Consider the following 12567-nt stretch of genomic DNA (forward strand, 5'->3'; position numbering starts at 1 on the left):
CAGTTCTCTTATCTGTGAAATGGGATGTGATATTTATCAGAAAGACTAAAACATTACACTGTAAAGTCCTGGCACACCTAAGGTGCTGAAGAAAAAGGTTAATTTCCCCCTCCTTTACCTTTAGTATTGATCAGTACTATGTATTAAAGTCAGTTGGATCCAAATGATGATATACTGAACACCTTTTAGGTGAGACCTCCATTGGGTCTCACACCAAGCTCCCAGGAGAGGATGACGCCAGAGACCCAAATTTAAATCCAGTTAGCTCAGCTTACTCCACAGAAAACCCCCACTGTCTCTCCAATTGCACACACTTTCCCACCTCCCCTGCCCCATTCCTCTGAGAATCCAGTCCTTGCACCCAGCAATTCTGTCCCCACAACCTTGGATTCAGTTCACCACCTGAAACTTAGACAAGTTTCTGGGTCCTGCCCTCCCCTGGCGCCACTCTCCATCGGTGGGCAAAGGGTTACTTTAAAACTCACCAGGCTAGTCCCACTGCTTTCATGGGATTCTTGCCCCTCTTTCTTGGAATGTATTCCAGTTCAGGAGACAGGGGCTCAGGCTCTTCCTTGCACTCCGGGGAGCTGTGGCTTTGCAGTGCCCGAGTTCTGTTCTGAGCTTTGTTAGCTGTGGCTCCAGAGAGAATCCCTGTGGATGGAGATAACGAAGGTCAGTAAGGCAATGAGAAGAAAGCCTGGGGAGGAGTGGTTGAGATCTGTGGAAGGGAAGTGACTGCAGTTCGGTGTAACAAGTGCCAGGGAGATTTCAAAGGGAAACGTTTGGAAAATCGCCATCGAGGTGACACTTTTGGAAGCCACTTCTACGTCATTGTGGGCTCATAACCCTGGTGCCAGGAGAGCAAGCCTCGCTGTTCTTTATCTGCTCGGAGGACAGGATGGGAAGGACTGCAGTGGGACTCACATGAGACGTATTAAGGAAATCCGAGAAAATGTTTTCAAACGCAGAATGTTAACACGGGAAGGGAGCTTAAAGGTGGTCTACTCCGTCCCCTCGTTTTATAGAAAGGAAACTGAAGCCCGGAAAGACGAACTGCTTCTCCCAAGGTCAAACTGCTAATTATCCGGGGCTGGAACCCAAGCCTCCAAAAGCTGAGGGCTCTTGCCTCTGCACTGCGGTGAGTGTGAAAACACCTGGAGCGCGGGAGTCTAAAAGGCTTCCTTGGGGCTCCCTCTCGCAGCAAGACCCCAGAGATGCTGTGAAACCCGAAGGCAGAGGGATGGACTGGGTGACCTCTAGAGACCATCTTTTAGCCCCCAGATTCTTTAACATCCTGTAGGGAGGTGCGAGCAGGAATCGACAGCCCTAACCTCCTGCTATCGCCGGGCGGGATGTGAAAAAAAGGTATGCCCTGAAGTACTGCCCTCCCCCGGGGCCCCTCTCCTTACCCCGGAGGACGCGGGCATTTCTCGCCCCCCGGCCCTTCAGCGCCGTAGCAGCTACCACCGCCGCCATGTTCAGATCCCACCCCCCTTCACCGCGCTCCCCGTCGGGAATTGTAGTTTGCGTAAGGGGCCACCCCCGCTCCTTCCGTCCCGCCTACAGACCAGAAACTACATCTTCCAGAAGCCCGCGGAGAGAACCGGCGAGAACTACTCTTCCCAGGAGATCCGGAGGCGCGCACGCTCGCTTGTTTCCCTCCTGTCAGGGGCGGAGTCAGGTCGGGCGGAGTTTGGGTTCTTCCCGCCACGCCTCGTCCCTGTCTCCCAACTCTGCCCTATGATTGGTGGTTAACCTAGCCAACCCTTTTCCCTACTGGCCGAGCGGCCGTCGCTCTTCTTGCTGGGGGAGTCGCCTACGCCTACTTCCTTCCCGGGAGGAGGGGCTCGAGTTCCGCGTCGTCGCGCAGAGCTGACTCTGGGAGGCGTTTGGGCCCAGAGAAGTGGATCGGCCGCTTGCGCCGCATGGAGTCCGAATCGGAAAGCGGGGCTGCTGCTGACACCCCCCCACTGGAGACCCTAAGCTTCCATGGTGATGAAGAGATTATCGAGGTGGTAGAACTGGATCCCGGTCCGCCGGACCCGGGTGAGCATTGCTGGTCCTCAGGCCATGGGACAGGAGGCGTTCACCCCTGGCCTCTGACCCCTGCTTCTCCCGCCTCCCCTGCACACCCCACCGGTTATTCCTACCGACCTCCTTCGCCCTGCCCCTCTCCCCCACCCCCACACTTAGTTCTCAGGCCTGGCCGGGGTGGGGGTTCCCCTGACGCCTCCTTTGGCCCTTCCCCTCACACACCCCCTTCCCATCATCCCCTCGGTCCTCCTTTTCCACACAGTCTCTGGCCAACCTCAGGTTCCCAGACCCCTCCTATGCCCCCGCTTCATCCAACGTGACCTCACCTACTCTCTTGCCACTTGACCCACCCCAGCGCCAGGCCTCCCCACACTTCTCTCCATCCCTCTTACCGCCCGCTGAGCCCCATCTTTTATCCCTCTCCCCAAAGCAGATGATCTAGCCCAAGAGATGGAAGATGTCGACTTCGAGGAAGAGGAAGAAGAGGAAGAGGGCAACGAGGAGGGCTGGGTTCTGGAACCCCAGGAAGGGGTGGTCGGCAGCATGGAGGGCCCAGATGATAGTGAGGTCACCTTTGCCTTGCACTCAGGTAGGTCTGTGAGGAGAGCCCTCGTAAACGCGGGCCCCGCGGGCATTGGAGCATCGCACATCCGCTGTGTACAGAGCGTTAGGAGGGACCCAGAGATGGGAAAAGGCTGGCCTGGCCCTGGAGGAGCTCGCAGGTAGGGGGCAGTATGATGGAATGGAGGCGAGCTTGGCCCCTCGAGTCCCTTGAGAAACGTAGGTTCAAATCCTATCACTGCTACTGACCAATTTATGATTTTTATCAGCTTCTCTGGATCTTAGTTTTCTTTTTTTAATTCAAGTTGATTGGGGTGACAATTGTACTTAATTTTCTTTTAAAACGTTACCTTGGTGTAAATGCGATGTTACAGTACCCTTTTGAGCGTATTTGCTATAATCCTCAAAAGTTAGCTCTTCATAAGCACCAGTACCGTGATGCTCCCCTCCCTGTTTGTACCCAGCCGGGTGGCATCCCAGGCTGAGAGCATTAGCGCTGCACATGCACCCTCCTCGTGTCCACAGCGTTAGTGGGGGCTGGTGAAGGGGGCAGCACTGTAGGGGGATCTGCCCCGGAGGAGCTTGGCAGGCTTGGGGAGTGACTTCTCCAACGACCTGATGCTTGAAACTTAGAAGAACTTGAATGCACCCTTCTTTCCCTGAGGAAAGACATGTTGCTTTGGGTGGAAGGGGGTGGGCTTCCTGCAGGTCCCAAAGGACTGAACCCTAGGTGGGAGCCCCTTACTCATGGAATATCTCTTGGGACAGCATCTGTGTTTTGTGTGAGCCTCGACCCCAAGACCAACACCTTGGCAGTGACGGGGGGTGAAGATGACAAAGCCTTTGTGTGGAGGCTCAGCGACGGGGAGCTGCTCTTTGAGTGCGCAGGTGAGGGGCCCAGGTGAGGTCGTGTCCCCTTGGGGGTCCTAGGGGGCTGGCCTGCAGCGGGTGTGCATCCAACAGCCACGTATCGATCCCCGTGTTGCCAGCTCTGGGCTGGGCCTGAGGACCCCAAAACAGAATAACGTCGTCTGTCAGGGACATAGGGGAGTGAGGCACGAATTGGGAAGGGAGTGTGGGAAAGGCCTGAGGCGGCGACACAGGCTGGCGTTGGCGTGTTTGGGAAGAGGGAAGGATGTGGGTATTCCAGGCAGAGGTGTGGAGTGGGCGGAGGGGAAGACAGAGGCCGCAGCTACGTGTGGTTGTGTTGGGGGCAGCACGGTCTCCTCTGGGAAGACCTGGGTGTGTGAGTTCCTGCAGCGGCAGTGAGTTTGCTTACCTGTTCAGCTAGGGCCTGCCCTTTTGTTCCCAGCTGGTCCTTTAGGGGCCAAATACCTGGGTCATGTGTCCCCCTCACTAGGGGCCCTGATGTTCTTTTTCTGCCCACTTTTCCTTGAAGGCCATAAGGACTCTGTGACTTGTGCTGGTTTCAGCCATGACTCTACCCTAGTGGCCACAGGGGACATGAGTGGCCTCTTGAAAGTGTGGCAGGTAGACACCAAGGAGGAGGTCTGGTCCTTTGAAGCAGGAGATCTGGAGGTGAGATCATCAGAGTGGGATTCAATTCTGGAGGGGTCTTGGGTCCAGGGTGAGCGCTTGGGGGTCTAGTCCCATCTTTATCAGACCAGCCACCTCTGAGCCAGTGCACTCTCAAGGTGCAGCACCAATATCTGTGCCTGTCACCTAGAATGTCCCCACTGATTCAAAAGCAAGGAAAGGTTGGTGGGGCTCATGAGGCAGGTTCCTAGGTGAGATGGGGTGATGGGCCTCCCTGCTGACTCTTCCTCTCTGTCCAGTGGATGGAGTGGCACCCTCGGGCACCTGTCCTACTTGCGGGCACCGCCGATGGCAACACCTGGATGTGGAAGGTCCCGAATGGTGACTGCAAGACCTTCCAGGGTCCCAGCTGCCCAGCCACCTGTGGCCGAGTCCTCCCTGATGGTGAGAGCAGCTCCCGTGAGCATCCCTGAGTGCTTTCCCGAGTGCAGAGGTTGGACGTGGCGTGCCATGTCTCTTAGGCTCCCTCCAGGGCCACAGCTGGCAATCTCCGAGCCTGCTCTTAGCACTGATGTCCTAGGTCCCCGAGCAGACAGTTCCCCCTTTCCCACCCTGAAGTGGTCTCCTCGGCTGGTCCTTGGGGGCAGTGTCCCCTCACTTCCTTGCCCTCTCCATTCTCTCGCTGGGTGTGTCTGAGTGTGCCGTCTGTCCTCTCTTCATCTGTGCTTCTGGCCCTTTAGGGAAGAGAGCTGTGGTTGGCTATGAAGACGGCACCATCAGGATTTGGGACCTGAAGCAGGGAAACCCGATCCATGTCCTAAAAGGTAACAAAGGGGGCGAGTGTTACCCTGGGCCTTTGTAAGGAAGGGGCTGAGATCTGGGGCAGGATGAAGTGTCACTTATCCCCCCCTGCTCCATCCTAGGGACTGAGGGTCACCAGGGCCCTCTGACCTGTGTTGCCACCAACCAGGATGGCAGCCTGGTCCTAACTGGCTCCGTGGATTGCCAGGCCAAGTTGGTCAGTGCCACTACCGGCAAGGTGAGTGAGACCTGGAGCTGAGCTGTGGAGCCCTCCGCTTTCTGCCTCCTCTCCTTCCCTTCTCTTCTTTCTTCACTCGACCTCCCTGCCCCACTGCCTTCTTTCTGTATTAGAGGACCAAGTTTCCAGGCCCTTCTCTGACCCTTTCCTCTGGCTCCCAGGTGGTAGGTGTCTTCAGGCCTGAGACTGTGGCCTCCCAGCCCAGCCTGGGAGAAGGGGAGGAGAGCGAGTCCAACTCAGTGGAGTCCTTGGGCTTCTGCAGCGTGTGAGTGTGAGCCAGGGCCTCAGGCTGGAGACAGGAGGGACGGGGGTGAAGGGGGCTTGGGGGAACAGGAAGGAATGAGGGCATGTGAGCCCAGGTCCCTCCGTGATCTCTGTGGTGCTCTTTTCTACCCAGGATGCCTCTGGCAGCTGTTGGCTACCTGGATGGGACCTTGGCCATCTATGACCTGTCTACGCAGACCCTCAGGCACCAGTGTCAGCACCAGGTACAGGCAACCTCAAGGCACGGCCAGGGCCGTGTGGAAGCCTCGACCTCTAGGAGCATCTGCCCTAGACGTGGCTTCTGCTTGGTCCTTCTCGATGGCCTGTCCTCCTCTCCTCTCCCCTCTTCTCCCCTCCTTCCCTCCATGAGAGTTGGGAGCAGATGCCTCAGCTCTCCTGCCCTTGACCTTCACTCTGCCTCTGTTGCATCCTGGTGCAGTCGGGCATTGTGCAGCTGCTGTGGGAGGCAGGCACCGCCGTGGTTTACACTTGCAGCCTGGATGGCATCGTGCGCCTCTGGGATGCTCGGACCGGCCGCCTGCTGACTGACTACAGGGGCCACACGGCCGAGATCTTGGACTTCGCCCTCAGCAAGTAAGTGAAGCAGGCAATGGCTGGGGTCTCTCTGTTTAGAAGGTGGGAATAGCACGTGGGGGTACACAGGGACCTGGGGGTATGGGAGGGCATTCCCGAGGGAAGCTAGGACCCACGGCTTGGTCGCAACCCGTGAGGCAGGGGTGCTGGGAAGCCTGAGCGAATTGTGGCTTCCGGTTCACAGTGACCTACCCTGGTCTCCCCGGTCAGTCCTGGGGCTGAGGGGCTGGAAGGACTTCCCTCAAGCTGTGGCTCTCCTCTCAGCCCCTCGCTGGTTGCTGGCTTCAAGTGTGTTTACTCGAGTTTACCCGACGTGGGTGTGTCAGCTTAGCTCCAGGCACTAGGGGTCTAGACTTGATGAGCTGGAGGAGGCCCCTGGGGGGGCCCCTGGTGGTGGGCTTTGACCATTTCCTTTGACCCATGCTTTCTGTCCACAGAGACGCCTCCCTGGTGGTGACCACATCAGGAGACCACAAAGCAAAAGTATTTTGTGTCCAGAGACCTGACCGCTAGTGGCTGCAGCCTCTGCTTTGCGTCTGGTGTTGGGATGAAGGGAGACCCCTCACTAGCAGAGGCAGGAGGGTACAAGAGGAGGAGAGGGGCCTCGGGCTACTTTCCAACCCCTTCACACTGACTTGCCCCCTCTGTCCCTTTCTTCTCTTAAGAGACCCACCCCTCGGGCCCCTCCCCCCTCACGCAGACCTGGCCGATCCCTCAGAGGGAGGTTCAGACCTCTTTCTCTTTCACTTTCCTTTGCTGGTGTGAGTCATGGGGTGCATATTTGTATGTGGGGAGTAGGTCTTTGAAGTGCCCGTTCTTTCCCTTCCCAAGTCTCTGGGGGTGGAAAGGAGGAAGAGAGATTAGTTACAGATTTTAAAAATGTAAATAAAATATACTTCCCAGAGATAGTGTCTGTGTGGATTTTGTGGTGGCTGGACCTGAGGAGGAAACAGGGGCATGTGAGAGTGAGCCCCCGCCCCCCATCTGCTGGATTTCCAGCTCTCAGCTCACCCTCTCTGCGGGTGGTACGTCCTCACCTACAATGGCTGGCCTGTCCAGAGTTGGAATCTCCCTTGATACCCATCTGGCTTTAGGTTCTTTCCACAGCTGTTCACCTGTCTCTGCCTTTCTGTGATACGGAATGAAATACCAATAACCTGGCCCCAAAGAGCTTTATTCGGCTAGGCTGGGGTAAAACAGAGGCAGGGTCTTTGATACAGAGGTGTGGGACCAGTGGAGACGGGCTTGTTGGCCATGACAGTGGACGCTTCTCGCAGGAGTGCGCAGAGGCCCTGCCCCTAGTTCAAGTCCAGGTCCACGCTGCTTTGGCTGCTGGTGCAGTAGGCAGTGCTGGGGCCAGGACCGGCCCGGGAGGCTCTTCCCCGCAGTGCGTGGAGACACCTTCGCGCAGCAGCCCTCCAGGGAGCCGTGTAGCGCTGATCACCCAGCCCCATGGCCACAGGCACGGCCGCGGCACTGGCACTGCCCAGTGAGATGAGGGCCAACAGAGTTCCAGCCCCCAGGGGTGGGCGCTGCTCGTAGGCCAGGACCGAGAGGAGCAGCGTGGCCACGTAGGGCCCCCAGCACAGCCCAAAGAGCAATGTGGCTCCGGCCTGTGCCCGCGCTTGCCTCCAGGTGAGGGTGCGGGCCAGAGCCGAGGGTGCCCCTCGGCACACTGCCCGCTCCAGCCGGCGGATGTCCTGCAGCTGGCGGTGGGCGGTGACCAACACGCGGGTGGAGAGAAGGGCGGCAGCACCCACGGCAGGCAGCAGCAGCCCGTAGACTTCGAGGTAGAGGTAGGGGGCTGGAAAGACAGCCTGGGAGCTGCAGTTGGCACCAGGGGCCCAGTGGTTCCACCCCAGGGCGGGCAGGCTGGCAAAGAGCAGGGGGCCAGCCCAGGTGAGGAGCAGGGCCAGCCGAGTGCTCCCACGGGCGCGGAGGGGCCTTAGTACCGCCATGTAGCGCTCCGCGTGCACCAGCAACAGGTTGGCGAGCAGGGAGAGGAAGGAGAAGTTGGGAGCCAAGTAGAGGAAGAGACAGGACCAGTAACCTCGGTGGCTCTGGCTCCAGAGGCCTGGCAGCGCAGGCAGGGCCAGCCCGGTGAGCAGCCCCGCCAGCAGCAGGCTCAGGAAGAAGCAGCCAGCAGGCGGGCTGCGCAGGTGGCGGTCCCCCGCGATGCCCAGGGCCAGGAGCAGGTTGGCCATGACGATGAGGCTTGCCAGGACCAGGGAGAGCCCTAAGGCCCCCACGGGAACGGCACTGGGCACATCCCTGGTGCTGTTGGGTGTCATCTTGGGCCTGGGCACAGGGGAGGCCTGAAGCAACGGCCGGCATGCCTGGACGCAAGACGGGGAGACCAGTTAGGGTGGGGCTGCACATTAATCCAGAGGCTGCAGACCAAAGTCCTGTAGGCCATATCCTATCTGCTGATATACAATGTTTCTTCAATTAATAGCAATTAACGTTTTTTTAAAAGTATCTATTTTTGGCTTAAGAAATCAGGTGCGGCTACATGTACGTCCTGCATGGCAGCAACCAGCTGCAGCAGAGCAGTGGCTGCCTTTGGACAGGTCCCCACCAGGCCACTTTGCCCATTTTTGTTACCTGCTTGGTCCCCTCGGGGCAGCTGTGTTTATGCATCTCGTTAGACTAAAAGGCGGATCCACCCAGCCCCAAAGCATCTTGTCCATCCCTATTTCCACCTGGTGAGGCCTCCAAAGCTGAGAGCTTCCTTTGGGCTGGGGCTGGGACCACGTGCTAGGAGTGGGTGCTAAGAGGGAGAGGGGTCCCTGTCTTCAGATGCTCACAGCTTGGTTGACACCAGAGCATTAAGGATTGGGGGTGTGGGCAGGAGTGAGGAAGAAGCGGGGCTCGCTGAGCACTCACGTGAGGAGGCCAGGGCAATGGCAGCAAGCGGGGTGCCCTGTCCTTTGGACCCCCTCCCCCCATCGCCCTTGTAGCCCTTTGGTTACTGCTCAGTGAGCAGCCTCCGGTAGGACTTCCAGCCCATAAACTTGACTCATCCGCATCACACTAGCAACAGGGCCCTTCGGGAGACCTGGAGGAGGGAGAGGAGTTGCTGGGAGGGGGAGGGGGAAGGATTGGCTGTGCGTGTGGAGATGCCATCGGCAAGGAAGATGCCCCCCCCCCCACTACCTGCTGCCGGGGCTGACGCTGACCCCAGAGGAGAGGAAAGAGGAGCTGCTGGACAGGGCCAGGCCTCTCTGTGGCTCTGATCTGTCCCTGTCCTTTCCTTCCCTTGACTCCCTGCCCCCAGTCCTCCAGCACTCTGGCCCCACTGCCACATCAGGGAACCAGGAGTGGTCCTGGGCCCTGCCTGTAACTCCTGCTTCTGTCAACCGGGAAGCAGCTTCTGTTGCTAGGATTAAAGTCAATAAAGGGAAGATTTCTACCTGCCCCCTCCCCCAGGTGGGAGGATCACACAGCCACTCTGAGCTCAGGAGAAGCTGCCCCTTCTATTCCGTTCTCCACAGGCTGCCCAAGTGGGACCTCCCGGCTGCTGCACTCCCTCCCCCTCTCCTCGTTCTTCTTCCTCAATCTCCCCTAGTGCCCGCCACTCAGGACATCTTTCCTTCTCCGCAGCCCTCCGGTTTCTGTTCCCTTTCGTCCAAAGATATCAGGATCCATTACTTCCAACCTGGCCTCTGGATCCTGGGCTGGAGCCCCAATCCTCTCCTGGACCAGAGCCACCCCACTGCGACCAGAGCAGCAAGAAGGGCATGGTCAGCCCCCAGGGGCAAGTTCCCAGGGGTATGTGGGCAGTGGGACCCACGCACTGCACACCCCTGTGGCTCTGGTGGCTTGGAGCTAGGTGCTGTGGCTTTCTTCTTCCAGGTCTGGGGCGGAGGTCTCCAGGTGCAGCCAAGGCGGGGGGTGGGGGAGGTGGGGGCCCGAAGCTACTCACATGGCTGCTGGAGAGAGACAGGTGTTGCTTGCCCAGCCTGGGTCTTCCTCTGAGCATCAAGGAGCTGCTGCAGCCAGCCCTGCAGGACTTCGGGACATACGCGACGTCCCGGGACGGGGGAGCATGGTGCCTCCACTCCGGGAGCAAGCAGGGCCCTGGGTTCTGGGCAGCCCGGGCTCTGCCCAGACTTGGGTTGTGGAGGGATGGAGCCGAGGCTGGTGGGGCTCAGTCTGGCCCCGCCTCCGGGGGTGGGACGTGGCACACCCTGCGTGTAGCAACTGGGAGGCCTTCCTTCCCCTCCTGCTGTACTAGTGTTACCCCTTTCCAGCCACCGGCTAGAACTTGCCACTTAGGTGAAGAGCCTCTATTTCAGGCCTCCCAGCTTGGAGACCTCTCTCCTGCTGCTGACTAGCTTATCTGAGAAATGCATTCCAGTTAATGAATGATTTTGACTACCCTCTCCACTTCCTACCCCAGCAAATACATTTACATTTTATAAGCCTCATACCCGAGTGGCCAGCCAGCTGATAGCACATCCAGCTCTATAATTCTGCCGGTCTGTGAAAGAGGAGTGTGTGTGAGGGTGTCAGTGGTGGGGGTGTTTGGGGCCTGAGGATCTTCACTGCCCCCATCCTATTGCCTGATAGAACTTTCAGCTTATAAAGCCAAACTTGCCTTCCAGAATCGGGAGTCATTCCACACTTTTCTCAATTACTCTGAGTCAAATTCTGGGCTACAAGGTACAAATGACTCTGGAGGTGTGATCTTGGGTAAGCTACCTCTGGTACTCAATTTTCCCACTTGTAAAATGGGAACAAGGAAAATCACTCTCAGGGGTGTGGGGAATATCACGGTATAACATATGTAACTGCATATATCCCAGTGCCTAATGGGGGGTAGGGGGTCTCAACAAATGACTCCTCCATGATGATGAAGAGGCATGAGCCAGTTTGGGAATCAGAAAGCCTGGCTTTGGATCTCGAATCCTGGCTGGGATACTACTTTTTTAGCTGTGTGTATTTGGGCAAATAACTCAAGTCCTCTTGCCTTAGTTTCCTCATCGGTAAAACGGGCTCACATTGTACTCACCTATTTTGAGACTAAATGAAATGATGTGTGACAAACACTGAGCTCAGCGCTTGGCGCATACGCACTCTAAGTTAGCAGTTATTCACATGAATAGGATTTCTGCCCTTCTCTGCACGGTCCTTCCCTCCAGCCACCTGTCCGCTCTGAGAAAGAATTCCCTTGAGAAAGGCACCTAGAGAGCCTATGAAAAGCAAGAGGGGAATGACACTTGCTCCACAGGGGAACTGAGGAAACTAGATACAGTCATGTGCCACTTAACCAGGGATGCCTTCTAAGACACGCATCGTTAGGCGATTTCTTTGTTGTGGGAACATCATAGAATGTACTTATACTAACCTAGATGGTATAGCTACCCTAGGTTCTATGGTACAACCTAAAGCTCTGCAGGGGAGGAAAAATAATTTTTCCTCTACCCTTCTGGGCTCTTGGCTGAGACATACAAATGAACAGAAAAACAAACAACAAACAAAAGTTTGATAACATGTATACCTGGGAGCGATCCAGGAAAAGTGAGTAGAAACTCATCAAAATGGCTGAAGTCATCACCTAAATACCATCTTCAGCCTAAGACAAAAGATGCTGGGGGTGGGGTGGGGGGGGGAAGCATGCAAACAAGGGAAAGGTTGTTATGCAGATTTAAGTCGTGGTCTTCTGCATTAAATTTCTAGAGATAAGGTCATCCCCATCTTCCTGGTACAGTGAGGGAGACACCCTCACAAATGTACATGTATTTTACAAAGGGTAATTACTACTTGGTTTTCAGAGCTTCTTTAAAGTCTGCCGGTTTCTTAAAATTAACCAGCCTAAAATAATCCTTATGCCAGAGACATATTTTGGGGTGACAAATTCTGTTCCCTTACAGCTCCTAGGTTACCAACCTGCACAGCATGTTACTGTACTGAATACTGCAGGCAATTGTAACACAGTGGTTATTTGTGTAATGCATTGCACTACAAAATCACTAGGCAATAGGAATTTTCCAGCTCTACGATGATCTTATGGGACCACTGTCCTATATATGCAGTTCATCATTGACCAAAATGTCTTCATGCAGTGCCTAACTGTAGAGAGGAATGGCACTTTCAGGGCTAAGAAGCAAGAGGTGTGGTGCCCCCATTTCCATATAAAGATTGGCTTTGGGGTGAGGGAGAAAAGCCAGTTACACTCCCTGAAGACCTGAAATGGGAGGGAACAGGCTAAAACTGCAGCAAGAAAGCTGGGGGTGAGACATTAGGAAAGACTTCCTCATTTGAGTACAAGTGGACAGAGCAAGGGGACTTCTGGGCTCTCTGGGGGAGGCCTGAGCTGAAGGGGCTGGAGGCACAGCGGTCAGGGGTCCTGGAGAGGCAGGATTTCTTTCGGGACAAAAAGTGGGAAGAGGAAAGCATCCAGCCTCAAACCTATCCTCAAGGGAGCTGGTGTGCAGAGGACACTGGGTTCCAGCAGGAGGTCTCAGCCCCAGGCTATCCGTCGGGCAGAAGTCAGAGGCTCTGGGAGAGTTCACCCCAGAGTCTGGTGTGGGGCCCCTCAGATATCGGACTGCCAGGAATAAACAGACCTCCTT

At 56.5% G+C, this 12567-nt stretch overlaps 3 protein-coding genes across 6 annotated transcripts in view; 1 reads left to right on the forward strand and 2 right to left on the reverse strand.

Annotated features, from left to right (window-relative positions):
- PNKD (PNKD metallo-beta-lactamase domain containing) overlaps positions 1-1614 on the reverse strand; it is a 60592-nt gene extending 58978 nt beyond the window's left edge. Inside the window, exons 1-2 of one of the 2 annotated variants that reach the window (XM_033112605.1) lie at positions 1410-1528; positions 486-651 (exon numbers count right to left, since the gene is read on the reverse strand). In XM_033112605.1, coding sequence (XP_032968496.1) covers positions 486-651; positions 1410-1476 — 233 coding nt within the window. In that variant the 5' untranslated portion in view covers positions 1477-1528. Of the gene's footprint in view, positions 1-485; positions 652-1409 lie in introns of both variants that reach the window. The other variant, XM_033112606.1, reaches the window with a different exon arrangement.
- A 217-nt stretch (positions 1615-1831) lies between these two features.
- On the forward strand, positions 1832-6893 carry AAMP (angio associated migratory cell protein). Of its 2 annotated transcripts, none has more exons than XM_033112602.1 (11): positions 1832-2046; positions 2465-2623; positions 3364-3483; positions 3995-4134; positions 4392-4536; positions 4833-4916; positions 5016-5131; positions 5293-5396; positions 5529-5619; positions 5835-5989; positions 6427-6893. In XM_033112602.1, exons 1-11 carry the CDS (start codon positions 1926-1928, stop codon positions 6500-6502), a joined length of 1311 nt encoding a protein of 436 aa, XP_032968493.1. In that variant the 5' UTR covers positions 1832-1925; the 3' UTR covers positions 6503-6893. The 2 variants fall into 2 exon arrangements, with proteins under 2 accessions (XP_032968493.1, XP_032968494.1); XM_033112603.1 differs by having other exon boundaries at positions 2468-2623.
- Positions 6894-7163: 270 nt separating this feature from the next.
- GPBAR1 (G protein-coupled bile acid receptor 1) lies at positions 7164-10101 on the reverse strand. 2 transcript variants are annotated; one of them, XM_033112346.1, is made up of 3 exons: positions 9915-9936; positions 8876-9047; positions 7164-8325 (listed from the first exon to the last, which is right to left on the reverse strand). In XM_033112346.1, exons 2-3 carry the CDS (start codon positions 8936-8938, stop codon positions 7288-7290), a joined length of 1101 nt encoding a protein of 366 aa, XP_032968237.1. In that variant the 5' UTR covers positions 8939-9047; positions 9915-9936; the 3' UTR covers positions 7164-7287. The 2 variants fall into 2 exon arrangements, with proteins under 2 accessions (XP_032968237.1, XP_032968238.1); XM_033112347.1 differs by lacking the exon at positions 8876-9047 and having other exon boundaries at positions 9915-10101.
- Between the last annotated feature and the right edge of the window lie 2466 nt (positions 10102-12567).

This window comes from Rhinolophus ferrumequinum, chromosome 8 (assembly GCF_004115265.2).
Source record: "Rhinolophus ferrumequinum isolate MPI-CBG mRhiFer1 chromosome 8, mRhiFer1_v1.p, whole genome shotgun sequence".
NCBI classification, from domain to species: domain Eukaryota; kingdom Metazoa; phylum Chordata; class Mammalia; order Chiroptera; family Rhinolophidae; genus Rhinolophus; species Rhinolophus ferrumequinum.

Excerpts from the sequence above, each read along its gene's own strand:
- AAMP (XM_033112602.1), top strand. The coding sequence starts at position 1,926 with ATGGAGTCCGAATCGGAAAGCGGGGCTGCTGCTGACACCCCCCCACTG. Across the intron at positions 4,135-4,391 it reads TTGAAGCAGGAGATCTGGAG|TGGATGGAGTGGCACCCTCG; the intron begins GTGAGATCATCA and ends CTCTCTGTCCAG. Across the intron at positions 5,132-5,292 it reads TCAGTGCCACTACCGGCAAG|GTGGTAGGTGTCTTCAGGCC; the intron begins GTGAGTGAGACC and ends TCTGGCTCCCAG.
- GPBAR1 (XM_033112346.1), bottom strand. The coding sequence starts at position 8,938 with ATGGGGGGAGGGGGTCCAAAGGACAGGGCACCCCGCTTGCTGCCATTG. Across the intron at positions 8,326-8,875 it reads CATTGCCCTGGCCTCCTCAC|GCATGCCGGCCGTTGCTTCA; the intron begins GTGAGTGCTCAG and ends TCTTGCGTCCAG.